General features: G+C 38.1%; 6 protein-coding genes across 10 annotated transcripts; 2 read left to right on the plus strand and 4 right to left on the minus strand.

Moving 5' to 3' along the window:
* Positions 1 to 1,210: 1,210 nt before the first annotated feature.
* Positions 1,211 to 1,540, minus strand: LOC111448787 (arabinogalactan peptide 13-like). The gene has a single exon (XM_023088536.1). The coding sequence runs from the start codon at positions 1,514 to 1,516 to the stop codon at positions 1,337 to 1,339; it is 180 nt and encodes a 59-aa protein (XP_022944304.1). The 5' UTR covers positions 1,517 to 1,540; the 3' UTR covers positions 1,211 to 1,336.
* A 1,970-nt stretch (positions 1,541 to 3,510) lies between these two features.
* LOC111448777 (pyruvate kinase, cytosolic isozyme-like) lies at positions 3,511 to 5,943 on the plus strand. The gene is made up of 3 exons (XM_023088518.1): positions 3,511 to 3,936; positions 4,286 to 4,747; positions 4,869 to 5,943. Exons 1-3 carry the CDS (start codon positions 3,709 to 3,711, stop codon positions 5,679 to 5,681), a joined length of 1,503 nt encoding a protein of 500 aa, XP_022944286.1. The 5' UTR covers positions 3,511 to 3,708; the 3' UTR covers positions 5,682 to 5,943.
* A 184-nt stretch (positions 5,944 to 6,127) lies between these two features.
* Positions 6,128 to 8,000, minus strand: LOC111448781 (E3 ubiquitin-protein ligase SIRP1-like). The gene is made up of 2 exons (XM_023088521.1): positions 7,753 to 8,000; positions 6,128 to 7,570 (listed from the first exon to the last, which is right to left on the minus strand). Exon 2 carries the CDS (start codon positions 7,390 to 7,392, stop codon positions 6,283 to 6,285), a length of 1,110 nt encoding a protein of 369 aa, XP_022944289.1. The 5' UTR covers positions 7,393 to 7,570; positions 7,753 to 8,000; the 3' UTR covers positions 6,128 to 6,282.
* On the plus strand, positions 8,001 to 10,926 carry LOC111448786. 5 transcript variants are annotated; one of them, XM_023088533.1, is made up of 4 exons: positions 8,001 to 8,485; positions 9,212 to 9,533; positions 10,254 to 10,343; positions 10,685 to 10,926. In XM_023088533.1, the coding sequence occupies exons 2-4, from the start codon at positions 9,273 to 9,275 to the stop codon at positions 10,757 to 10,759; spliced, it is 426 nt and encodes a 141-aa protein (XP_022944301.1). In that variant the 5' UTR covers positions 8,001 to 8,485; positions 9,212 to 9,272; the 3' UTR covers positions 10,760 to 10,926. The 5 variants fall into 5 exon arrangements, 4 of the variants coding, with proteins under 4 accessions (XP_022944301.1, XP_022944302.1, XP_022944300.1 ...); XM_023088534.1 differs by having other exon boundaries at positions 8,001 to 8,479; XM_023088532.1 differs by having other exon boundaries at positions 8,001 to 8,315.
* Positions 10,927 to 11,532: 606 nt separating this feature from the next.
* On the minus strand, positions 11,533 to 13,473 carry LOC111448776 (L-ascorbate oxidase homolog). The gene is made up of 2 exons (XM_023088517.1): positions 12,026 to 13,473; positions 11,533 to 11,960 (listed from the first exon to the last, which is right to left on the minus strand). The coding sequence occupies exons 1-2, from the start codon at positions 13,393 to 13,395 to the stop codon at positions 11,660 to 11,662; spliced, it is 1,671 nt and encodes a 556-aa protein (XP_022944285.1). The 5' UTR covers positions 13,396 to 13,473; the 3' UTR covers positions 11,533 to 11,659.
* A 1,411-nt stretch (positions 13,474 to 14,884) lies between these two features.
* Positions 14,885 to 16,904, minus strand: LOC111448771 (L-ascorbate oxidase homolog). The gene is made up of 2 exons (XM_023088507.1): positions 15,467 to 16,904; positions 14,885 to 15,380 (listed from the first exon to the last, which is right to left on the minus strand). The coding sequence occupies exons 1-2, from the start codon at positions 16,834 to 16,836 to the stop codon at positions 15,080 to 15,082; spliced, it is 1,671 nt and encodes a 556-aa protein (XP_022944275.1). The 5' UTR covers positions 16,837 to 16,904; the 3' UTR covers positions 14,885 to 15,079.
* Positions 16,905 to 25,779: the final 8,875 nt, after the last annotated feature.

Raw genomic sequence — 25,779 nt, forward strand, 5'->3', positions numbered from 1 at the left:
TTTTTTTTTTTTTTTTTTTTGTTCTTATTCCTATGCTGTTTCAGTTTTTAGATATTAGATTTATGATTAGGTAGCATGTCGTATTGTGGTAATCCACAGACTTTCTTTGCTGCTTCTACTCTACCCTAAGGAGTTGAACGTACTGTTCACATCTTCAGTATTACCAGCTTAGCTTATATTGCTTGAGAGGCAATAAGCTATTCAACATAAGAATTCTTCTGGAAAATTTCCGTACTTTGGTTCCTTAGATTGTGCCATGAAAACTCTCAAGGGAGGAGGGCCGTTAAAGTTTTACACTGGATTTCCAGTATACTGCGTGAGAATTGCCCCCCCATATCATTGGTCTGTCTGTGCTTAGGATACCATATTTAAGATAATTAACTGAACTTTGAGACAATCGAGAGGAAATCATCGACGGAGTAAAAAAGGGTCGAAGGAAAACTCTTGGAACAAGAAAATAAAAGAAACATAGGGGAGAGAATATTTGCGCCCAAGACCAGATTGCAGTTTATTATTCAATTAGCATACTTAAAAGAACAACATATCCTAAAAATAGAAAAGAAAATGGCAAATGGCAACTGAATTAATTCCACTCACTTAATTTGGGTTAGAAATAGGGATCACTTTAACAACAAAATAGGAAAGGTTTAATTAAACCATATGAATTTATCAAACAGATACTTGTGGTAGATGGTAGATGACTTGGATTTTCCTAAACCAGATTCAAAAGGTGGAAAAATTCTTTGGGTTTTGAAGGACTGACCAAGATGATGAATATCCCTTTCCAAGTTGATATCAGGCTTAAAAAACAAAGGTTTTTTTCCTTGTGGTTCTTTGGCCATGTGGTATTCTTACTTTCTTTGAATACAGATTTGTCGCCTTGAGTTTAAAAGCGTCTTAATTATATTGTTCTGTGCCAACATGGTTGTAAGGTGCAAGACTGATAGAGAGTAGGAGGCGGGTATAGGATTGCTACTGTAATTAGAATGTACCAAATTCTCGCTGGGGAAAACCACGGAGTTCTTTAAACTATTACCCCACCAATTCTATTTTTATCGAGATATTTGAATGATATGAAATTAACGTCTGGAGGAAGCGGCCAATCTGCCAGTGTGAATCGTTCATGTTTGATTTAGGGTCTTAGAACTAAATGTTTCCTGACATGTTATGGGGTCTTTGTTATCATCAGCCACAGACAATCACATCAGCATTTATAAGAAAGAATATAGCTTCATTAGAAGAAATTATGAAATGGCAGAAGATATACAATCAGAAGCAAGGAAAAGGCATAATGATGATGAGAGCGACAGAAGCAATGCGGATTGAAGTTTAAAGTTTAAAGGAAGAAGGCAAAAACAAGAGCAGAAAGAGAAGCAAAGAAGGTGGGGTAAAAGAGAGGAGCATCAGAGGCAGGAGCAGGAGCAGGAGCCTCAGACGGTGCAGCAGGTTGGGCAGTGGTGGCAGCGAAGGCCACCAGCAGCATTACGAGGAAGAGCTTCAACTTGATTGCCTCCATTGCTGAATGAATGAATGATATGTGTGAGGAGAGTTGCAGAGTTTCTTGCTATTGAATTGAATTGAAGATGAAGGGCAATGGGGCATGGGAATTGGGAGGGAAGAAGAGCCTATTTATGATGCAAGCTTCAACTCGAGAGACAGAGACAGAGATAGAGACAGGAACAGGGTGGTTTTGATTGGTTGCTTTACCTTACCATACGCTAACTGTTACAGCTAGCTATCTATCTGTGGGTGCGGGACCCCGTGTTTTGCTGTCTCTGTTTTTGTCCTTTTTTCTTTTTCCCTCCTCGCCTGTGGTTTCTGTTTTATTTACAATATCAACCCCTCATTCTTAGCATGTTTTCTCGAAGCTGGTTTGGAATTTGGCTGTTATATCACCTTTTAAAATCGACTTCTCTCTCTCTCTCTCTCTTTTTTTTTTCTTTTTTTTTTTTACCAAAGGAAATGTATTTGCCTTGGTTTTTTACTTTTAACATTAAATTCCTCGTGAACCAAATTCATTAGAGGACTTGTAACTATCATGCATATAATACCATGCCAGGTCAGTTCATGGGACAATTGGAAGTATAATGTGCAATTCTTCAATATTTAATATATTTTAAATGAATTTTTTTAACCTATTAAATTTTTAAATACATCCTTAAAAGTTTATAGTTTTGATTACTTATTTTTTTATTATTAAAAACTTAGATCTAAACAATCCTATAAGTACCTTGATCACAAAAGAATTTTACCCAACATTGTCGATCTTCTCCTCTACTCTCTTTCAAGAACAATTGGGAAGGAGAGATATTCGTCTTAAACTCAACTTTTAGTATAGAGTAGTTTGAGTTACACATTTCAATTTAATACCTTATTATTTACGTGTTTCTTTCTCAATATTTATTCCAAATTTCTTTGTTACAATGTTGATTCTAACTATTAGAAAGAGCCATATGCACTCTTCATTTTTTTGAGTTTTGAGAACGCTGAAGATGAAAATTGAGCATCATTTTTAGTGTTGGATGAACAACATAGGTCTAAACGGTACTCAAACCATTTCTTTTATTGCTGTTCACAGGTCACCGAATTTCATAACTTTAAACAACAAATATCAACCTTTGTGCACTCCTTTCTTTATGAACCAAAAAAAGAAAAGAAAAACAAAAAGGCTTTGTTGCATCAAAAGCATCACTTCATCCATTGAGGACTAAACAAGATTATTAAAGGAAGACCCAAAACTTCACACTATAGAAAGCTCATATTTTTACCAAGGAGAGGAAAGTGGTAGCCCTCATGGGCAGTTTTGGTTTCTGCTAGGGCCTCCATAGTAAAAGTAATGGCCCCAATCCCCACTGTATCCGGTTTGGACGCCATAGCAGTTGGATTTCTGTGTAAAAGTACCGATCCCTTTGGGAGCTTTGAGATTGTTAGAGCTGTCAACAACTCGAATGTTCCTAAAATAACTTAGTCTTCCCAAATCCCTCTTCAGGAAAATGACCACTGCCCATCTGGGTTAAGGTGTGCAGTCCACCAGCCTCTGAATTCACAACCTCCCCTCCCCACTCAATCATGGAGGCAGTGTCAGCCAGGTAGGTACAAGAATAAGAAAGACGGCCAATATCCCAACACATACTCATTGCCAAATTGCATCCGCCAGTGTCCCTCATCTTGATCCTACGCCAAATAAACAACCCAAATATTTCTTTCACTACTCAACTATGCTACTTATATAGGTTCTTCATGAATTTAAAAACTGCGGCATGGAGAAACTAAGAAAATCTTACGATCTCGCTTTTCCCGTGTTTTTTTATTGCCTTTTCCAACTCCAAAATAAATTCCTCCTTTTTATTGCCTTGTTCGTGTTTATGATTAATGCTTAAAGTTAATTTTAATTATTTAAGTTGGAAGTTTAATTTAAATTCCAAATTGATACCACAAGTTGGGGCTTCAAATCGATTTTCTTCATCTATTTTTATTTTTTAAATTGAAAGGTTATCGGCACCGTTAATAAATCAGCCTTTGTCCTTGTTCCTCACCCTCAACATTCAATCAAGGCCTTTCCCATATCTTCTATCCGATAAAAAGTCCGCCCATTTCCTTTCTGCACTCTTCTGGATCTTCTTCTTCCTCCTCCGGGATAGATTTAATCCCTTCTTCGTTTACTTCCCATCTCTGTTCATCTTTCACATTCAGAATCAACCATAAGAAATGGAGGGATTAGTGATTGAGAAGAAACCCAAAACTAAGATAGTTTGCACCCTGGGGCCGGCATCCAGGTCTGTGCCCATCATCGAAAAGCTCTTGAAAGCTGGAATGAATGTTGCTCGTTTCAACTTCTCTCACGGATCCCACGCCTATCACCAGGAGACCCTCGACAATCTCAGGGCCGCTATGGAGGAAACTGGTATTCTCTGCGCCGTCATGCTTGACACTAAGGTTTCTCTCATCCTACTTTCCAAAAATCAAATTAAAATTACGATGGTTTATGTCTAAACTGGACAATATCAACAGGATTCAAACAGGAATAGAAAACTAAACAATATCTCTCCTGATTTGTGTGAAGGTTTGAATCCTGCTACTCCTGTTTAGTTCTCTGAGCTTTCCTCAGACCGAGGAACGATTGCTCTCCTGATTTCTGTTTCATATCTTTTATCGACGATCTGCACTTGGGAAACTTATTTTCTTAAGACTAAAACAGCTACATCTCAGTTTTAAGGAATGCATGAAAGCAATTGTTCTTCACTGATGAAGTTTAATTTATGTTTTGACTTTTAATTGAAAACAGGGCCCGGAAATTCGAACTGGATTTTTGAAAGATGGCAAACCCATCCAACTAAAACAGGAGCAGGAGATAATTATATCCACCGACTACAGCTTGAAGGGTGATGAAAATATGATATGTATGAGCTACAAAAAGTTAGCTGAGGATGTAAAGCCAGGAAGCGTAATACTTTGTTCAGATGGTACAATCTCATTTACAGTTCTGTCTTGTGACAAAAAATTGGGTTTGGTACGATGTCGCTGTGAGAACTCTGCAGTTCTTGGTGAAAGAAAAAATGTTAACCTGCCTGGAGTTATAGTGGATCTCCCTACCCTAACAGATAAAGATAAGGAAGATATACTTGAATGGGGAGTTCCTAATAAAATTGATATGATTGCTCTATCTTTTGTTCGGAAAGGTTCTGATCTTGTACAGGTCCGGAAGTTGCTAGGAAAGCATGCCAAAACTATTCTTCTCATGTCAAAGGTACATTCAGTTACGGTGAAATGCTAAAATGCACTAAAAAAGAAAATCATGCAGCACAAATGTTTTGTAGTCAAAGTAATTTCAGCCCTGTTATGTATCTTATCTGGAATTTGACTCACAGGTTGAGAATCAAGAAGGTGTGGCAAATTTTGACGACATACTAGCCAATTCAGATGCATTCATGGTGGCACGTGGTGACTTGGGGATGGAAATTCCAATTGAGAAGATATTTCTGGCGCAGAAAGTGATGATATACAAGTGCAACATCCAAGGAAAACCTGTTGTCACAGCCACACAGATGCTGGAATCGATGATTAAATCACCAAGGCCAACCAGAGCCGAAGCCACTGATGTTGCGAATGCTGTTCTTGATGGGACAGATTGCGTAATGTTAAGTGGCGAAACGGCTGCTGGAGCATATCCAGAACTTGCTGTTAGAACAATGGCAAAAATATGTGTTGAAGCTGAAAGCACCCTTGATTATGGAGATGTGTTTAAAAGAATTATGGAACACTCGCCAGTTCCCATGAGTCCATTAGAAAGCCTGGCATCTTCAGCTGTTAGGACTGCAAACTCAGCGAAGGCAGCTCTTATACTTGTCCTAACTAGAGGAGGAAGCACCGCAAAATTGGTGGCCAAGTATAGGCCAGGAACGCCCATCTTGTCCGTAGTTGTCCCCGAGATCAAGACAGATTCGTTTGATTGGTCGTGCAGTGATGAAGCTCCAGCAAGGCATAGCTTAATTTTTCGTGGCTTGGTACCGGTTCTTAGCACAGCATCAGCAAGGTCGTCTCATGCAGAGACAACGGAAGAAGCAATAGAGTTTGCTATTCAGCATGCAAAGTCAAAGGGCCTCTGCAAAAATGGAGATTCTATCGTGGCTCTTCATCGCGTTGGAACAGCTTCTGTTATCAAGATATTGACAGTGAAGTAGTAGTAGTAGTAGTGAAGTTCATTCTTTTGCTTGCTATTCACCACGAGCACAGATTAAATCATCCAATAATTGCTCTTCATTTTCTTCATTGTTTTCGGGTTTGTAGAGATCACCTCTTTATAACTAACATCTCTATTTCTTTCCGTGACACGGACAAATGTCGTGTTATTGGAAACCAAACACTATCTTTATTTTGAAATAATTATGTTCTTCTGTTCATCAATAAACCGGTGCCTCTTGCCTTGGCATCTTCTCTGTAGAATTAGAAGGGATGCCTCCAGCTTTTGCATACATACATACGTAGTTGTTATTGGATGTGAAAGAATAGCAATGAAAGCAGGGGCGAAGTGAAAAGGCATAACATATACAAAATGTTGGTAAAATTGGAAGAGGAAGAAGAAGAAGAGGAAGAAGAAGAAGAAGAAGAAGAAGAAGAAGAAGAAGAAGAAGAAGAAGAAGAAAGATTGTTCTAAGGGTAGTAGGAGGCAAAACATCTGCATAGTACAGTATAAGTATAACATACATACATACATACATACATACATACACATACATAAGCAAGCAGGGCAGAAGCGAAGCAGAGCATATCAAACACAGATATTCAAATGGATGTGTGATCCCTTTGAGACTCACTTCCACTTCCTCCCGAGGAGTTTCCTTGCGAAGAAAACAAGCCATTGAATGGCCATGGAAACGAAAACCTTCTCCCAGTCCCAGATGCGTTTCTCCCATCAATCTCCCCACTGCCACTGCCACTGCCACTGCCACTACCCATAAACCTAGCCGACCCACCATCCGCATCACGCTTGGACTCATCCGCAGGCAATTGATGCCTACAAACTGGGCAGGAACTATGCAGCTCCAGCCACGGCAGAATACACCCTGAATGAAACTTATGCCTACAAGGCATCTCCTTGGCTTCTTCATCCATCTCAAACTCATCCAAACACACCGAACATTGCAGACGATTATCCCCGCATTCAACTCTCACCGTGGGCAGCGCATCAACTGCCTCCTTCTGGGCTGGTGGAGTGCCATATCTGTTGGGATCATTCTCGGCTAGATGTTGCAATAACAAATCCAAACCAGGTCCTACGAAATAATCACCCAGCGACCCTATAGCGTTATGATTTTGACTCTCACCTCCTTGAACTACAATGGTCTGGTTGAAAGGATTTATAAGGATAACCCGCTCTCTTTCTCGTTCTCGTTCTCTTTCTCTTTCTCTGCTCCTCTCTCCCTCGTAACTATTCTCTGATTCACCAGTTGCCATTCCAGCTCTGATACCTTGGAGCAACTGTAGAATGGTAGCCGAACTTCTCCTCCTCCTCCTAATGACCGAATCAAGCTCAGTCGGCTCACTACTCACACGGTTCCCCTCCCCATCCCCATGCTCCTGATCATTATTATCATCATCATCTTCGTCAAACTCTAGATGCCTGAATCTACGACGCCCACGGGGATTTCCCATCATACCCAGCAGTATCGGGGCCCAGAGGGACAAAGCTCGCTCCGATCCAAAATCGGATTCAAGCGCATTATTACTATTATTATTATTATTATTACCATTATTGTCGCTGGACATACCGTTACCCATCTCTTCAACAAAGCCACTACGGCAGAAAGGGCATTTAATTTCCACGTCAACGATGGGATTCACCATTTGAGAACACATGTGACACCAATATCTTGTTGCAATTGACTCGTCCATCCTCGGTGTGTTGTGTTGTTACTTACTTTCACCGTTTCCTCTTATATCGTATCGTATCGTATGGTATTGTATTGTATTGTATGGTATTGTATTGCAGGATGATAACTTCCGATAGAAACCACAACCTTCAGCTATTCAATTTTCGAAAGAGAACAGGATGATCCCAAATCGAATGTAGCTAGCTCATCGCGGGAAAAGAAGAAAACAAAAAATCGTCAGATCAGATGTGATGTGGAATACACAAAAACTTGAAAACAATATCATGAAGGATGGGAGGAAAACTGTTAATTAGTATGGCAAGCAATATCATGAAGGATCGGAGGAAAACGAGGAAGAAGATGAAGAAGAAAAAGGAGTTACTTGAAAGCCGAAGCGTAGGTTGAGGAACTCAAGGAATCTGTGCGTTTGCTCCGATCGCAACCGGCGAATTGAAATGGAATGAATAGAATTGGGTGGAAGTGGAAAAGGGGAAGGGGAGGGAGGCCGTCGCGAACTGGAGAGAGAGAGACGAGAGACGAGAGAGACAGAATTCAACGAAACAAAAAAGTAAATAGAAAGGATTCTCTCTCCCTCTCTTTCTCTGGCACCCCGACCCTTCCTATCCGCTTCTTCAAACTCTCCCTTTCCCTCTCTCCCCCTTTATTGCATTTATTTTACTATTTTTTTTTTTTTTATATTTATTTTCTCAATTTCTCTCCCTGAAATTTTCCGACCATCCAATCTTTATTTGCCACATTCTCACATTACCCTCGTGTTTTATCTTTATGAGTAACATTTATTGTTATTTTTCGGTAATAATTTAAGCTTCCCATTTCAAAGAAATCCATATGATGCTTTGCAATTCATTGAGAGATCCACTTCGGCCATGGCTTCGTGATTATGTTAGGCTTCAGTCTTTCGCACTCATTCTCATTTATATCCAGGTGCATTCTTTCCCCCATCGGAACTATCATTCTTTGTTATCTCTATTTTCAGTTCTTAATCTTAATCTATTTTTTTGTAAATACATATGAGAAAGATCGGGTGCGCATTGATTGGATCCCTAGGGGCATTGCTTATAAATTTGGTGATCGCATTGTTCGCTTTGGTAGCCGTACATATGCTCTTCTCTCCCTCTCCCTTGTTTTAGAATGTTTAGTTTGTTTCTGGGAATGGGAGTCTTGACTGCTTGGCGCTTGTTCAAAGAGTAAAATTAGAAGGGACTCATTCAAAACAAGTTTGTGTTACATTATAATTCTATTTTTCATATTCATATGCTTCATACGATACCCAATAGGTACCCTATCCGCCCTCCAACTCTTTACCAATGCTTTTCCTTTCCTTTCTTTTAACTACTTGGATAAAATCATGATAAACCTTCCTCATTGTTTCATCTTTGACACTGGTCCGTGGCTGCACTGTAGTTTATCATCAGATAGATGAAGCTAATTCAATTTACGCAGAAACTTTACACTCTTGGTTGTTTCTCTAATTTCTGAAAAAATAGGATTTTGAATCAGCTATGATTAATGAAAAGAGATTTTGAATGAAGCTTTGATCTTGTATAGTTGCAACAACATCACTTGTACGCTTTATCATTTTCTACTGCAAGCCATCACCCAATCTAAATTAAGATATATATATCTAGATCTATCTATAAATATATAAGACTCTATTTGAGCAATGCATTCTCCGTTGTCCTGACACCAATCTTCTTGCCTGCCTTTTCTTTTCCAATGTTCATATTAAGTGCGCATGTGCATAGTGAGCTTCTAAATTGATGCATGGTGTTGACCGCTGTTTTACCCTGTAATTTGAATGAAAGGTTGCCTATATGCAGGAACGTTTCATCCAAGCAATATGGACCCCTTTTTACCTTTTCAGTGAAGCTTACTCTGGCTATGCAAAATATTGGTTTTGCTGTTAGACTATCGTCTTCACTACTGTGGATTCAAATTTACAGATCGGGGATTTCATATATGGAAACTCCAGTTCCCCGAGAGGCAGATTATGATTTGAGAAATAGTTTTCTTAGCCCCGCTACTCCTGTTGTAGTTAGACAACCCTCAGGTTCTGATGATATGATAGGGGGCTCTATCTATGATCCAACTTCTTGCTCGTCCGTATTCGAAGATGGTCATGATAGTAAATGTTTGTCTGGGGTAATGTATCAACTTTTTACGCACTCCTGCTTGCACCCGTTCTGATCTGTTGTCATCCATTTACTAGTTCTAAATCTGCTAGCTATCATTGCTTCATTTTATATTTTACAAGTATTTGGTTTTCCACGGTGTCTTTTCCACGGTGTCTTAACACATTTATTGTAGTAACAAATGTCGGATACGGATACGTGTTCAACAAGTGTTGGACATGGACACGCTAGCTAACATTATCTGAGTTGTTCAAGTGTTCCTCATTGCCTTCATCCTCCAATTCTTAAATTGGCAGTCCTTCATTGGGCACATTCGTTAAAAACTTGTTCCTGTTGTTTACACCTGAAACACTTGTCAAGAGTAGGTCGGTTATAAGAATTAGATTTTGTTTTCTTTGAACTACCACCTTCCAAATCTATATTGGATGGTGTTATTGATTGGGATTTTGTCCTTTTTGGTTTGTTGCACAAGGAAGTTCCTTGTGCAAGATTGTTTGCGGCATCGATTGTATTTCTCCTTTGACCTTGCTGTTGCTTCCAAGTATTCCTTCTTTGGCAAGTCTTGACTGTTTTTTGCTAATTTTGTCTTTCGATCTTGGTAGCTAAGGTGATAGCCTCCGAAAGATAACCAAGAGGATGTAAATTGACTTCCTCTTTTTGCATCTTTTATTTTTTTTTATCAGCAGTAATCGACCAATTATAGCATCAATTCTTGCTGTTTTGTCTGCAGATCTCCCATTTCGGTAATGGTGATAATAGTTCTACTTCTGGGCCAGATGTATCTCGATCAAAGCTGTCCAGACATTTCCAAGTAGCTGATGTGAGTTTCCTTATCTCAGACAATCAAACCTGTTAGCTTCCTTAGGCTTATAGAATTATTTTTACTCTTCCTAGCCAAATATTATTGTGTTTGTATATTTCACTGGATGATAGGAAGTGGGTCAATGTACTGGTTTGCCTCAGCTGTTTCTTTTAAAATCTTTGCCTTTTCTCTCTAGTGGAGTTTGTATCTTTAGAGCATCAGTCATTTTTCCTTTATTAAATGATTTTTTTTTTTTTTTTTTTTTTTTAAATTTCTGGTTAAAAATAAATATCAGTGGGAGGACATGGTAAATGAGAGACTGGAATGACTTTATTAATTCTTTTGTCTGCGATTTATAGAATGATGGAACAAACTTGGCTGGTGATAAGGCTTTGATCTTTACGCATGATCTCACATCCTGTCGCCAGTACTAAATATTATGTAGAATGCTTAGTTGTTGAATCTTTTGAAAAGAAGTAAGTGCAGCCTTGAGTCTGAAGTTTTTCAATATTTTTTTTGAATGTCCTACTTTCTCTAGTGTTTTGTTGATCCATCACTGTTTTTATTAAATTTCATCTATATACAAGGATGAATTGCAGCTCATAACCCATTGAACAATCTTAGTTACTTGGTTTATGAATGCTTTTATTCAATATTATACTTCTACTGCATATTCTTAATTTACAGAATTTTGTAATAATTGATGTCGTTTTATTTTCTCTTCATGGTTTTCTTTGTATTGTTTTTGCCTCTTTACTGTGACCTATCAACTTAGTTTATATGTTTGGTTTGATGATGTGGATGGTTTTTTAAAAGAAAAAGTTCATGGGGCATCAGAGAAATGATTCAAAATTAAAGTTCTAGTGGCTTTGAGGTCAACTTAAGGAGAGTAGTGATGTCAAAGACGGAGTACTGGGTTTGCATCATTTTCCCCAATGAATACTCGTTTAAGATTAGTATATAGCCCATCATTTTCCCCATCCGACTTGAGAAAGAGGCTTCGTTTTTGCATGTAATTGACTTGAGAAAGAGGCTTCGTTTTTGCATGTAATTGACTTGAGAAAGAGGCTTCCTTATCGACTAAAACTCTATTGTTAATTCAAATTGAATGCAGAATTGTAATTGTTTAGAATTAAGGAGAGTTCCCTTAGAAACGTTAGAAGAGAAGTATTTTAGCTCAAAATCGAGAAAAAGGACAAAGTAATTAATTATAAGATTGTTCTTTTATTTTATACTCCCAAACAATCATACATGAAAAATCAAGCTCTCCAAATTACTTATGTGTGTATAATACTTTTCACATTTGGAGTGAGGAAGGTTGTGGATGGATAGAGTCATATGGTATATGGCTTGGGTAATGGCATGCCCTCCACTGAACCACAAAGTAGAGTGTTGTCTGGAATGTTGTACTCATCTCTCAGGGATCGAGCTGGTGAAAGAACGCTAAGGTAGAGCTGTTGCCCCAAATAACGATTTTCTGTCAACTCCGACCTCAAGTTCCACATCCCAGCATTGTCTAGTGTAAGAAGAATGGCTGCCCACGATTTAGGAAAGACTTGAATTGTATGCCTGCTCACTGCGTCCAGAAGATTGTAGTTGGATCTTTTTTGTGGAGACCATCTCCCAGGCTCAATGCTGCAAATATTGCATAAGAATTAGTGATGTCTAAATTGAAAATTTGTTATATTATAGATACTTACGCAACAGCGAAGAAGGAGTGACCATCCAAATTCCATGATTGTATGCTCTTCTCGTGGTTTTCAAAAATAATCTCTATAAAGTTGCGGAAAGTTGCATTAACAACATTAGGAGCAACAGTAGTCACGGTGGTTGCGTCTTTTGGTAGTCCCTCATCAGAAATGGTATCATACTTGAACACCTTGTCAGCGATACCAAAGTACTCTGCAAGCTTCAATGGAGTTTCAGGATCAACATGAGACACACCATTGATGGCATATCGCAACTTGCCATCCACCTGAGTAGCTGAATTGACGAGCTTGATGGTGCGCGTAATGTTGATGGAACCATAGTGGTAGGAGCCTTGGGGATTAGGTCTTGCAGCACTAGCAGTGAGGTTCCAACGAAAAGTACGAAATTGATTGAGAGACCAAGCCCAACCTACGGGTGCTTCAGGGATGTCAGGAGAGGCGGGAGCCTTGCCATTGGTGTATCGAACAATGCCTTTACCAACAAGAACGTTCTTAGTGAACCTAGTGGATGCAACCATGTAATAATCCTTGGCCTCCTGGTTGGCTGTGACTAGCACCGAAAAGCATTGTCCCACATGGATGTCAAGGGACTGGTAATCGTTTTGAACGGTATGAGACCCCTCCATCTCTACCAACTTCATGGTGTGGCCTTGGAGTCTGAAGTTGAGAGATGTTTTCAGTCCCACGTTGCAAACTCGATATTTGTAAGTCTTTCCAGGCTTCATGGTGAAGAGTGGCTCGTCGGTTCCGTCGCCCTTGGCACTCTTGCCGTTGATGAGGACACCGGCGGGTCTAGCGATGGAGAGGCCACTATCCAAGGTCTGCTTAAGAGCGGTGTGGGTCTTGGTGTACCAGTCACCAACAAGGACGGTGTAGTCATCTTCAGGGTCAGCATAAGGGACAGGAATGAGTAAGCGACTATTAACACGAAGCCCACCGAAGGCTCCTGCAGCCCTGTGGATGGCAGTTGATGGGTAGTAGAAGAAGCTCCCAATTTGATCCTTAACTTGGAAATGGTAGGTGAAGTTGGTTCCAGGTGGGACTGGGCAATTGGTTCCAAGCACTCCATCTTGCCACGAGTTCTTCCTGTGTTGAATACCGCTCCAATGAAGAAGGAAGGGCTCGTCCAGGTTGTTGAAGACGTTAACGACAATGTTATTGTTGGATGTGGAGTTGATATTAGGCCCGGGGAATTGGCCATTGATGAGAATGCCTTTTTGGGGGACCCCCAAGGGAGAGATGGTGCCATAGGTGATGTTCCATGTGAAGAAGAAATAAGGGTCTTCACCACGGACCGTCCACATTGCTGCACCCGACAGGCATAGCAGCTGCAGCAGCACGTTAAACATCAACCCAGCCATCTCGACCTCCCCCCTTCCTTATATTATTGTCCAATCACCGCTCTTATTGTCGAGCAGGCTTGCTATGTATCCCAGGATGGGTTGTTGTTCCCTTCCTTGATGTCTAACCCTTCCGCTCCTTCGTTTATATACTTTCAAAACTCGATCTCTCGTCCACGTTTTCCTCAAACTTCCCCCTTTTTCTTGCCATCCATATTTCCCCACCTCTCCTTCCCAACAATCCCTCTCCGCACAAATTGTTTCCTTCCATAAATCAGTGGTTCACTCTCCGAAACAAGTGGACTCGGGGAGTTTTTTTTTTTTTCTTTAAGCCCAATATATTGGTTAGATGATTAGTTTGTAGAACACAAGTTCTAATGCCATTAATAACCATGTAATCTAAGTTAATGTTCATGTTCAAAGTAATATGCCCAAATCATGGTTTGAGGTGGGTAGTTATATAAAGATATAAAATAAATACAATATTGTTTATTTTTGTTGAAAAATTGATAACATTTTCATGCCATACCAAAATTTTAATTCATAAGTTTAATTAATATAAGATCCAAACTAATTTTAATTGAGTAATAGTATTTTGGAAAAATTAAACCTTTAGTCTAATAACATTCAAATTCAACATTTTAGCCTATAAAATTTTAATTTTTTAAAAACTATTTTAATATCTTTTCCCTCCTTCCTCCATTACTATACACCACTTTTCTTTTTTCTTTTTCTTCTCCTCTTTGTTTTATTTTTACCATTAGAAAGATCACGTTTAACTTGTATATATATTATATATATAAAAGAGGAGCTTCTCTCCCCGTTCAGATCTGGAATGGGGGAGGAGGTCTCCCCCTTCGCCTCAGATATAGAAACTAGGGAGAAAGAAAAAAGGAAGAGGGAGAAGAAGAGAGAAATGAAGAAAAAATATTAAAATATTTATATTATCTCTTATTTTTATTTAAAATTTTAAAAATATATTTTTTAATAAATATATAATTTTTTTGGTTAGTAATTTATGAAAGGTTAAAAAACCCACCTTAATGGTAAATAGTAATAACCAAATTTGCATATTAAATTGTATCAATTTTAGTCCGTTCTTCAAATTGTACCAAAACTTAAATAGATCAATTCTGACCCCAAAAAGTGTTTAATTCTTATAAGTTCCCTCTCAAACAATAGTGATAAAACATTTTTTTCTCATATATTCAATAAATTATAAAACACATACAACATGAAATTGATAAAACACTGAGAAAAATAAAATTAGTTTTTTTTTTTTCTTTTTTTGCATGAGTTCTCTATTTGATGGCATCTGGATTTCTTGTTTATACATTGAGAAGTCCAGTAAGGTTGAGAAGGTTTTGAGTTGAAGCATTTAGTATTCTTATCAAACCCCTTGAGCCACACCTCTCGAGATCTTAGGCTCCAGTAGATTAATAAATTGTTAGGAAAATGTGTTTAACATGAATTTAATTTAGCTCATCAATTAACAGTGGAAGAATGAAGAAGATCCCAACAAAATTTTGGGATTTCAAGATGTTTACAATTGAATCAAGCATGATTCCAAACATGGAAGCCCTAATTGATGCAAAATGAATGTGTTTTATTTCAAAAAAAAAAAAAAAAAAAAAAAAAACCTAAAACAAAAGGCTTCTCCAAACTAATCGGTGGCGTGCAGGTCGTGCTGGTTTGATGAACAGTCTCAAATAGAATATGGCTTGGGCAATGGCATGCCCTTCACCAAACCACAAAGCAAAACGTTATCTGGGATGTTGTACTCATCTCTAAGGGAGAGAGCTGGTGAAAGAACACTGATGTAAAGTTGCTGTCCTAAGTAACGGTCTTCTGTCAACTCAGACCTCAAATTCCACATTCCAGCATTATCGAATGTAAGGAAAATGGCTGCCCATGAATTAGGGTACACTTGAATTGTATGTCTGCTCACTGCATCTAGAAGATTGTAGTTGGATCGTTTGTCTGGAGACCATCTCCCAGGCTCGATGCTGTACAATATTGAATAAGGGATTTATTAGGCATGTTGAAGCCGAGATTACGAAATTTGTATTAAACATTTGAAGTGACCACTTACGCAACCGCAAAGAAAGAGTAGCCATTCAAATGCCATGATTGTATACTCTTCTCACGATTCTCAAAAATGATCTCTACGAAGTTTCGGAAGGTTACATTGACAACATTGGGAGCAAGAGTGATTGAGGTCGAGCCTTCAGGTGGTCCCTCATCCGAAATGATATTGTATTTGAAGACCTTATCACCAACTCCGAAGTACTCCGCATGTTTCAATGGAGTTTCAGGATCAATGTGAGAGACGCCGTTAATGGCATAACGCAACTTACCATCCACCTTACTAACTGAATTGAATAGCTTGATGGTACGCGTAATGTTGATGGAACCATACCTGTAGGAGCCTTGGGGATTAGGCCTTGCAGCACTAGCAGTAAGGTTCCAGCGGAAGGAACGAAACTGATTGAGAGACCAAATCCAACCAGTGGGAGCCTCTGGAATTTCAGGAGAGGCGGGACCCTTGCCATTGGTGTATCGAATAATGCCCTTACCAACCAGAACATTCTTCATGAATCTAGTGGATGCAACTAGGTAATAGTCCTTGGGCTCTTGGTCGGCCGTGACTAGCACCGAAAAGCATTGCCCCACGTGGACGTCCAGTGATTGGTAGTCGTTTTGAACGGTATGAGAACCTTCCATCTCCACTAATTTCATGGTGTGGCCTTGGAATCTAAGGTTGAGAGATGCCTTGAGTCCCACGTTGCAAATTCGATACTTGTAGGTCTTTCCAGGCTTCATGGTGAACAGTGGCTCATCGGTTCCGTCCCCCTTCGCAATCTTGCCATTGATGAGGACCCCGTTGGGCCTAGCAATGGAGCGGCCACCGCTATCCAAGATCTTCCTAAGAGTGGTGTGGCTCTTGGTATACCAGTCACCAATAAGGACAGTGTAGTCATCTTCAGGGTCAGCGTAAGGGACAGGAATGAGTAAGCGACTGTTAATACGGAGGCCGCCGAATGCTCCTGCTGCCCTGTGCAGGCCAATTGATGGGTAGTAGAAGAAACTACCAATTTGGTCCTTAACTTGGAAACGGTAAGTGTAGTTGGTCCCGGGGGGGATTGGGCAATTGGTTCCAAGTTGTCCATCTTGCCACGAGTTCTTTCTGTGTTGAATACCGTTCCAATGAAGAAGGAAGGGCTCGTCCAGGTTGTTGAAGACGTTAACGATAACGTTATTGTTGGAGGTGGAGTTGATATTAGGTCCGGGGAATTGGCCATTGATGAGAATGGCTTGCTGGGGAACGCCCAAGGGAGAGATGGTGCCGTAGGAGACGTTCCAAACGAAGAAGAAATAAGGATCTTCACCCCGGACCGTCCACACTGCTACACTGGAGAGGCATAGAAGCTGCAGCAGCGCGCTAAACATCACCCTACCCATCTCTACTTTCACCGCTTCTTCTCGACCGACTTGCCCTTGTATCCCTAAATCGTAAGGAGATGGGTTATTGTCTTCTTCCTGCTGCCTAACCCTTCCATAATCCTTCCTTTATATACCCCTTCAACTCATTTTTTCCACCCATTCAAACACCCCAACTTTTTCTCTAACCGTCCATATTTTCCTACCACTCCTTGCTTCCAATACTGCCAACGTGTCTCACATCAAAATATCTCCTTCTATAAATTACCGGTTAACTCCCCAAAATAACTGGTCGCCCAATTTTATTTTAATTATTTTATTATTTGTTGATTAAGAAACACAATTTTCTTAAGTTTTATTCTCTCCATCTCCCTCTATTTATAATCACATCCTTCTTTCCTACTCTTTAGTTATCGACTGCCATATCATTAGTATCCTAATAAAATTTCGTGTTTTGTTGGATAAGAAACAAATTAATTAATAGAAGATAGTTGAAGAAGAGAAGTCATGCCATGTCGTGTAATGGTTGGGAGGAGGCGAAAATTGACACATTTTTTTACACAAAATCATACCATATTATCTTATAAATTAGTACATATTTTAAAATGGCAAGAGAAAGGCCAAAAGAAAGAAAAATTAAAATGGGTTTAGACTCATCAAATATTACCATTCCAAGATATGAAACCCGACAACATAGAACCTTAGCTTCTTTTTTTTTTTTTTCACCATATGCTTAAATGAACCATATATAAACATCAAATATTAACATCTTCCTCCATGAAGTTGTCTATTATTTAACCTAACTTAGTTTTTTCACCACATGCTTTAATGGATCGTTCAAAGAATTCTTTTTATCTTTTTGTTGGTGTTAAGGAGTTATATGTAAGGCTAAGGTTTTACATCTTTAAGGATTTTGGTAGAGAAAAAACCTCCACCAATAATGGCACTGCACATTGTGAATTATCCTTAGGCTTTAGTTATTGCTAGTTTTGAGACGTTTGTCTTATGCTTTTATGTATATATTTGGTTATTTTGCAAGATTCAAACATTTTAACTAAAACTAGGTTTTGAGAGAAATTATCAAGAAAAAAATGGTATTAAATGGTTAAGAATTGAAGAAGCTAAGGTAAGAGCGCAGTTAAAGAAAAATGAAGAAAATAGGCAATTCGAGTTTAGGATTGAGGGTTTGAGGGGTTTAGGGCTAGGATTCTAGGGGTTTAGGGTTTAAGGTTAGGGTTTGGGGTTTAGAGCTTAGAGTTTAGCATCAGGGATAGGGTTTAAGGTTTAAAGTTTAGGTTTACGGCTTAGGGCTCAGAGTTTTAGGGTTTTAGGGGTTTAGTGGTTTAGGGTTTTAGGGTTTAGGGTTTGGGGTTTGGGGTTTAGGGTTTTTAGGCTTTTTAGGGTTTAGGGTTTTAGGGTTTTGGGTTTTGGGTTTAGGGTTTTTAGGGTTTAGGGTTTGAGGGTTTTAGGGTTTAGGGTTTTGGGGTTTTAGGGTTTTATGGTTTTTATGGTTTTAGGGTTTAGGGTTTTTAGGGTTTAGGGTTTTAAGGGTTTTAAGGGTTTTAGGGTTTTTAGGGTTTAGGGTTTTAGGGTTTTAGGGTTTTTAGGGTTTAGGGCTTAGGGTTTTTAGGGTTTTAGGCTTTAGGGTTCTAGGGGGTAGGGTGTAGGGTCTAGGGTCTACGGTTGAGGGTTGAGGGTTTAGGGTTGAGGGTTGAGGGTTTAGGGTTGAGGGTTTAGAGTTTAGGGTTTAGGGTTGTGAGGTCTAATCGACACGAGTAAAGGTTTTTTTTATTCCATGTTTTTATCTTAGGACAATCTTTAGAGGATATGCTATGATACAAAAACGAGAAAACAACTTTTCAGATCGAGTTAACGACCTTGTGTCAAAGAGGAAAAAAGTTCCTATGTTAACACATACGAAATTTCACTGCAAAATGGCACGAAAGCGAAAGTGAATAAGTTTCGTATTTTAACCCAATATATGTGTAAGATTCATCAAACTTGAGCGCTCCCGACATATTTGGTTAAAAAGATCTAAAGAAACAATGGATTTTCACATAATGATTCGGGTGCCTTCATTTGGGCTTATTCGACAGGGTTGAGGTTGTGAGGTCTTATCGACACGAGTAAAGGTTTTTTTTCTTCCATGTTTTCATCTTAGGACAATCTTTAGAGGATATGCTATGATACAAAAACGAGAGAACAACTTTTCAGATCGAGTTGACGACCTTGTTTCAAAGAGGAAAAAAGTTCCTATGTTAACACCTATGGAATTTCACTGCAAAATGGCCCGGAAGCGAAAGTGAATAAGTTTCGTATTTTAACCCACCATATGTGTACGATTCATCAAACTTGAGCGCTCCCAACAGATTTGGTTAAAATGATCTAAAGAAACAATCGTTTTTCACATAATGATTCGGGTGCCTTCATTTGGGCTTATTCGACAGGGTTGAGGTTGTGAGGTCTTATCGACACGAGTAAAGGTTTTTTTTTTCATTTGGGCTTATTCGACAGGGTTGAGGTTGTGAGGTCTTATCGACACGAGTAAAGGTTTTTTTTCTTCCATGTTTTCATCTTAGGACAATCTTTAGAGGAGGTCTTATCGACACGAGTAAAGGTTTTTTTTCTTCCATGTTTTCATCTTAGGACAATCTTTAGAGGATATGCTATGATACAAAAAAAAGGTTTTTTTTCTTCCATGTTTTCATCTTAGGACAATCTTTAGAGGATATGCTATGATACAAAAACGAGAGAACAACTTTTCAGATCGAGTTGACGACCTTGTTTCAAAGAGGAAAAAAGTTCCTATGTTAACACCTATGGAATTTCACTGCAAAATGGCCTGGAAGCGAAAGTGAATAAGATTCGTATTTTAACCCAACATATGTGTAAGATTCATCAAACTTGAGCGCTCCCTACCGATTTTGTTAAAAAGATCTAAAGAAACAATGGTTTTTCACATAATGATTCGGGTGCCTTCATTTGGGCTTATTCGACAGGGTTGAGGTTGTGAGGTCTTATCGACACGAGTAAAGGTTTTTTTTCTTCCATGTTTTCATCTTAGGACAATCTTTAGAGGATATGCTATGATACAAAAACGAGAGAACAACTTTTCAGATCGAGTTGACGACCTTGTTTCAAAGAGGAAAAAAGTTCCTATGTTAACACCTATGGAATTTCACTGCAAAATGGCCTGGAAGCGAAAGTGAATAAGTTTCGTATTTTAACCCACCATATGTGTACGATTCATCAAACTTGAGCGCTCCCTACAGATTTGGTTAAAATGATCTAAAGAAACAATCGTTTTTCACATAATGATTCGGGTGCCTTCATTTGGGCTTATTCGACAGGGTTGAGGTTGTGAGGTCTTATCGACACGAGTAAAGGTTTTTTTTCTTCCATGTTTTCATCTTAGGACAATCTTTAGAGGATATGCTATGATACAAAAATGAGAAAACAACTTTTCAAATCGAGTTAACGACCTTGTTTCAAAGAGGAAAAAATTCCTATGTTAACTCCTATGGAATTTCCCTACAAAATGGCTCGGAAGCGAAAGTGAGTAAGTTTCGTATTTTAACCCACCATATGTGTACGAACTTGAGCGCTCCCTACCGATTTTGTTAAAAAGATCTAAAGAAACAATCGTTTTTCACATAATGATTCGGGTGCCTTCATTTGGGTTTATTCGACAGAGTTGAGGTTGTGAGGTCTTATCGACACGAGTAAAGGTTTTTTTTCTTCCATGTTTTCATCTTAGAAAAATATTTAGAGGATATGCTATGATACAAAAACGAGAAAACAACTTTTCAGATCGAGGTAACGACCTTGTGTCAAGAGGAAAAATGTTCCTATGTTAACACCCATGGAATTTCACTGCAAAATGGCATGGAAGCGAAAGTGAATAAGTTTCGTATTTTAACCCAACATATGTGTAAGATTCATCAAACTTGAGCGCTCCCTACAGATTTGGTTAAAAAGATCTAAAGAAACAATGGTTTTTTACATAATGATTTGGGTGCCTTCATTTGGGCTTATTCGACAAGGTTGAGGTTGTGAGGTATTATCGACACGAGTAAAGGTTTTTTTTCTTCCATGTTTTCATCTTAGGACAATCTTTAGAGGATATGCTATGATACAAAAACGAGAAAACAACTTTTCAGATCGAGTTAACGACCTTGTGTCAAGAGGAAAAACGTTCCTATGTTAACACCCATGGAATTTCACTGCAAAATGGCATGGAAGCGAAAGTGAATAAGTTTCGTATTTTAACCCAACATATGTGTAAGATTCATCAAAATTTAGTGCTCCCTATAGATTTGGTTAAAAAGATCTAAAGAAACAATGGTTTTTCACATAATGATTCGGGTGCCTTCATTTGGTCTTATTCGACAGGGTTGAGGTTGTTAGGTCTTATCGGCACGAGTAAAGGTTTTTTTTCTTCCATGTTTTCATCTTAGGACAATCTTTAGAGGATATGCTATGATACAAAAACGAGAAAACAACTTTTCAGATCGAGTTAACGACCTTGTGTCAAAGAGGAAAAAAGTTCCTATGTTAACACATATGGAATTTCACTGCAAAATGGCCCGGAAGCGAAAGTGTTTCATATTTTAACCCAACATATGTGTAAGATTCATCAAACTTGAGCGCTCCTGACATATTTGGTTAAAAAGATCTAAAGAAACAATGGTTTTTCACATAATGATTCGGGTGCCTTCATTTGGGCTTATTCGATAGGGTTGACGTTGTGAGGAATTATCGACACGAGTAAAGGTTTTTTTCTTCCATGTTTTCATCTTAGGACAATCTTTAGAGGATATGCTGTGATACAAAAACGAGAAAACAACTTTTAAGATCGAGTTAACGACCTTGTGTCAAAGAGGAAAAAAGTTCCTATGTTAATACCTATGGAATTTCACTGCAACATGGCCCGGAAGCGAAAGTGAATAAGTTTCGTATTTGAACCCAACATATGTGTAAGATTCATCAAACTTGAGCGCTCCCGATAGATTTGGTTAAAAAGATCTAAAGAAACAATGGTTTTTCACATAATGATTCGGGTGCCTTCATTTGGGTTTATTCGACAGGGTTGAGGTTGTGAGGTCTTATCGACACGAGTAAAGGTATTTTTTCTTCCATGTTTTCATCTTAGGACAATCTTTAGAGGATAATCTATGATACAAAAATGAGAAAACAACTTTTCGGATCGAGTTAACGACCTTGTGTCAAAGAGGAAAAATGTTCCTATGTTAACACCTATGGAATTTCACTGCAAAATGACCCGGAAGCGAAAGTGAATAAGTTTCGTATTTTAACCCAAAATATGTGTAAGATTCATCAAACTTGAGTGCTCCCTACAGATTTTGTTAAAAAGATCTAAAGAAACAATGGTTTTTCACATAATGATTCGGGTGCCTTCATTTGGGCTTATTCGACAAGGTTGAGGTTGTGAGGCCTTATCGACACGAGTAAAGGTTTTTTTTCTTCAATGTTTTCATCTTAGGACAATTTTTAGAGGACAATCTATGATACATAAACGAGAAAACAACTTTTTAGATCGAGTTAACGACCTTGTGTCAAAGAGGAAAAACGTTCCTATGTTAACACCTATGGAATTTCACTGCAAAATGGCCCGGAAGCGAAAGTGAATAAGTTTCGTATTTTTGCCCAACATATGTGTAAGATTCATCAAACTTGAGCGCTCCCTACAGATTTAGTTAAAAAGATCTAAAGTAACAATGGTTTTTCACATAATGATTCGGGTGCCTTCATTTGGGCTTATTCGACAAGGTTGAGGTTGTGAGATCTTATCGACACGAGTAAATGTTTTTTTTCTTCCATATTTTATGCTTAGGACAATCTTTAGTGGATATGGAATGATACTAAAACGAGAAAACAACTTTTTTGATCCATTTATCGACCCAATCAAAAAGTGGAAAAAAGTTCCTTTGTTAAACCCATTTGAATTGGACTGCAAAATGGCCCGGATGCGAAAGTGAAAAAAAAAATCGTATTTTAACCAATTATATGTGTAAGATTCATCAAACTTGAGCGTTCCTTACAGATTCGTAGAAAAAGATCGAAAGAAACAAAGGTTTTTCAGTTAGTATTTTGGTGCCTCCATGAGCGTCTTTTCGGAAGGTTTGAGGTTCTGAGATCTTATCGACACGAGTAAATATTTTTTTCTTCCATATTTTAAGATTAGGACAATCTTTAGTGGATATGGAATGATACTAAAACTTGAAAACAACTTTAAGATCGAGTTAACGACCCTGTCAAAAAGGGGAAAAAAGTTCCTATGTTAACACCTATGGAATTTCACTGCAAAATGGCCCGGAAGCGAAAGTGAAAAAAATTCATATTTTCACCAATTATATGTGTAAGATTCATCAAACTTGAGCGCTCCCTACAGATTTAGTTAAAAAGATCTAAAGTAACAATGGTTTTTCACATAATGATTCGGGTGCCTTCATTTGGGCTTATTCGACAAGGTTGAGGTTGTGAGATCTTATCGACACGAGTAAATGTTTTTTTTCTTCCATATTTTATGCTTAGGACAATCTTTAGTGGATATGGAATGATACTAAAACGAGAAAACAACTTTTTTGATCCATTTATCGACCCTGTCAAAAAGTGGAAAAAAGTTCCTTTGTTAAACCCATTTGAATTGGACTGCAAAATGGCCCGGATGCGAAAGTGAAAAAAAAAATCGTATTTTAACCAATTATATGTGTAAGATTCATCAAACTTGAGCGTTCCTTACAGATTCGTAGAAAAAGATCGAAAGAAACAAAGGTTTTTCAGTTAGTATTTTGGTGCCTCCATGAGCGTCTTTTCGGAAGGTTTGAGGTTCTGAGATCTTATCGACACGAGTAAATATTTTTTTCTTCCATATTTTAAGATTAGGACAATCTTTAGTGGATATGGAATGATACTAAAACTTGAAAACAACTTTAAGATCGAGTTAACGACCCTGTCAAAAAGGGGAAAAAAGTTCCTATGTTAACACCTATGGAATTTCACTGCAAAATGGCCCGGAAGCGAAAGTGAAAAAAATTCATATTTTCACCAATTATATGTGTAAGATTCATCAAACTTGAGCGCTCCCTACAGATTTAGTTAAAAAGATCTAAAGTAACAATGGTTTTTCACATAATGATTCGGGTGCCTTCATTTGGGCTTATTCGACAAGGTTGAGGTTGTGAGATCTTATCGACACGAGTAAATGTTTTTTTTCTTCCATATTTTATGCTTAGGACAATCTTTAGTGGATATGGAATGATACTAAAACGAGAAAACAACTTTTTTGATCCATTTATCGACCCTGTCAAAAAGTGGAAAAAAGTTCCTTTGTTAAACCCATTTGAATTGGACTGCAAAATGGCCCGGATGCGAAAGTGAAAAAAAAAATCGTATTTTAACCAATTATATGTGTAAGATTCATCAAACTTGAGCGTTCCTTACAGATTCGTAGAAAAAGATCGAAAGAAACAAAGGTTTTTCAGTTAGTATTTTGGTGCCTCCATGAGCGTCTTTTCGGAAGGTTTGAGGTTCTGAGATCTTATCGACACGAGTAAATATTTTTTTCTTCCATATTTTAAGATTAGGACAATCTTTAGTGGATATGGAATGATACTAAAACTTGAAAACAACTTTAAGATCGAGTTAACGACCCTGTCAAAAAGGGGAAAAAAGTTCCTATGTTAACACCTATGGAATTTCACTGCAAAATGGCCCGGAAGCGAAAGTGAAAAAAATTCATATTTTCACCAATTATATGTGTAAGATTCATCAAACTTGAGCGCTCCCTACAGATTTAGTTAAAAAGATCTAAAGTAACAATGGTTTTTCACATAATGATTCGGGTGCCTTCATTTGGGCTTATTCGACAAGGTTGAGGTTGTGAGATCTTATCGACACGAGTAAATGTTTTTTTTCTTCCATATTTTATGCTTAGGACAATCTTTAGTGGATATGGAATGATACTAAAACGAGAAAACAACTTTTTTGATCCATTTATCGACCCTGTCAAAAAGTGGAAAAAAGTTCCTTTGTTAAACCCATTTGAATTGGACTGCAAAATGGCCCGGATGCGAAAGTGAAAAAAAAAATCGTATTTTAACCAATTATATGTGTAAGATTCATCAAACTTGAGCGTTCCTTACAGATTCGTAGAAAAAGATCGAAAGAAACAAAGGTTTTTCAGTTAGTATTTTGGTGCCTCCATGAGCGTCTTTTCGGAAGGTTTGAGGTTCTGAGATCTTATCGACACGAGTAAATATTTTTTTCTTCCATATTTTAAGATTAGGACAATCTTTAGTGGATATGGAATGATACTAAAACTTGAAAACAACTTTAAGATCGAGTTAACGACCCTGTCAAAAAGGGGAAAAAAGTTCCTATGTTAACACCTATGGAATTTCACTGCAAAATGGCCCGGAAGCGAAAGTGAAAAAAATTCATATTTTCACCAATTATATGTGTAAGATTCATCAAACTTGAGCGCTCCCTACAGATTTAGTTAAAAAGATCTAAAGTAACAATGGTTTTTCACATAATGATTCGGGTGCCTTCATTTGGGCTTATTCGACAAGGTTGAGGTTGTGAGATCTTATCGACACGAGTAAATGTTTTTTTTCTTCCATATTTTATGCTTAGGACAATCTTTAGTGGATATGGAATGATACTAAAACGAGAAAACAACTTTTTTGATCCATTTATCGACCCTGTCAAAAAGTGGAAAAAAGTTCCTTTGTTAAACCCATTTGAATTGGACTGCAAAATGGCCCGGATGCGAAAGTGAAAAAAAAAATCGTATTTTAACCAATTATATGTGTAAGATTCATCAAACTTGAGCGTTCCTTACAGATTCGTAGAAAAAGATCGAAAGAAACAAAGGTTTTTCAGTTAGTATTTTGGTGCCTCCATGAGCGTCTTTTCGGAAGGTTTGAGGTTCTGAGATCT

Source organism: Cucurbita moschata, unplaced genomic scaffold (genome assembly GCF_002738365.1).
Source record: "Cucurbita moschata cultivar Rifu unplaced genomic scaffold, Cmos_1.0 Cmo_Scf00010, whole genome shotgun sequence".
In the NCBI taxonomy this organism is placed as follows: domain Eukaryota; kingdom Viridiplantae; phylum Streptophyta; class Magnoliopsida; order Cucurbitales; family Cucurbitaceae; genus Cucurbita; species Cucurbita moschata.

Excerpts from the sequence above, each read along its gene's own strand:
- LOC111448776 (XM_023088517.1), bottom strand. The coding sequence starts at position 13,395 with ATGGCTGGGTTGATGTTTAACGTGCTGCTGCAGCTGCTATGCCTGTCG. Across the intron at positions 11,961-12,025 it reads CACTCCTTCTTCGCTGTTGC|CATTGAGCCTGGGAGATGGT; the intron begins GTAAGTATCTAT and ends CAATATTTGCAG.
- LOC111448786 (XM_023088531.1), top strand. The coding sequence starts at position 9,156 with ATGGTGTTGACCGCTGTTTTACCCTGTAATTTGAATGAAAGGTTGCCT. Across the intron at positions 9,534-10,253 it reads ATAGTAAATGTTTGTCTGGG|ATCTCCCATTTCGGTAATGG; the intron begins GTAATGTATCAA and ends TTTTGTCTGCAG. Across the intron at positions 10,344-10,684 it reads GACATTTCCAAGTAGCTGAT|AATGATGGAACAAACTTGGC; the intron begins GTGAGTTTCCTT and ends TGCGATTTATAG.
- LOC111448781 (XM_023088521.1), bottom strand. The coding sequence starts at position 7,392 with ATGGACGAGTCAATTGCAACAAGATATTGGTGTCACATGTGTTCTCAA.
- LOC111448771 (XM_023088507.1), bottom strand. The coding sequence starts at position 16,836 with ATGGGTAGGGTGATGTTTAGCGCGCTGCTGCAGCTTCTATGCCTCTCC. Across the intron at positions 15,381-15,466 it reads TACTCTTTCTTTGCGGTTGC|CATCGAGCCTGGGAGATGGT; the intron begins GTAAGTGGTCAC and ends AATATTGTACAG.
- LOC111448777 (XM_023088518.1), top strand. The coding sequence starts at position 3,709 with ATGGAGGGATTAGTGATTGAGAAGAAACCCAAAACTAAGATAGTTTGC. Across the intron at positions 3,937-4,285 it reads CCGTCATGCTTGACACTAAG|GGCCCGGAAATTCGAACTGG; the intron begins GTTTCTCTCATC and ends AATTGAAAACAG. Across the intron at positions 4,748-4,868 it reads CTATTCTTCTCATGTCAAAG|GTTGAGAATCAAGAAGGTGT; the intron begins GTACATTCAGTT and ends TTTGACTCACAG.
- LOC111448787 (XM_023088536.1), bottom strand. The coding sequence starts at position 1,516 with ATGGAGGCAATCAAGTTGAAGCTCTTCCTCGTAATGCTGCTGGTGGCC.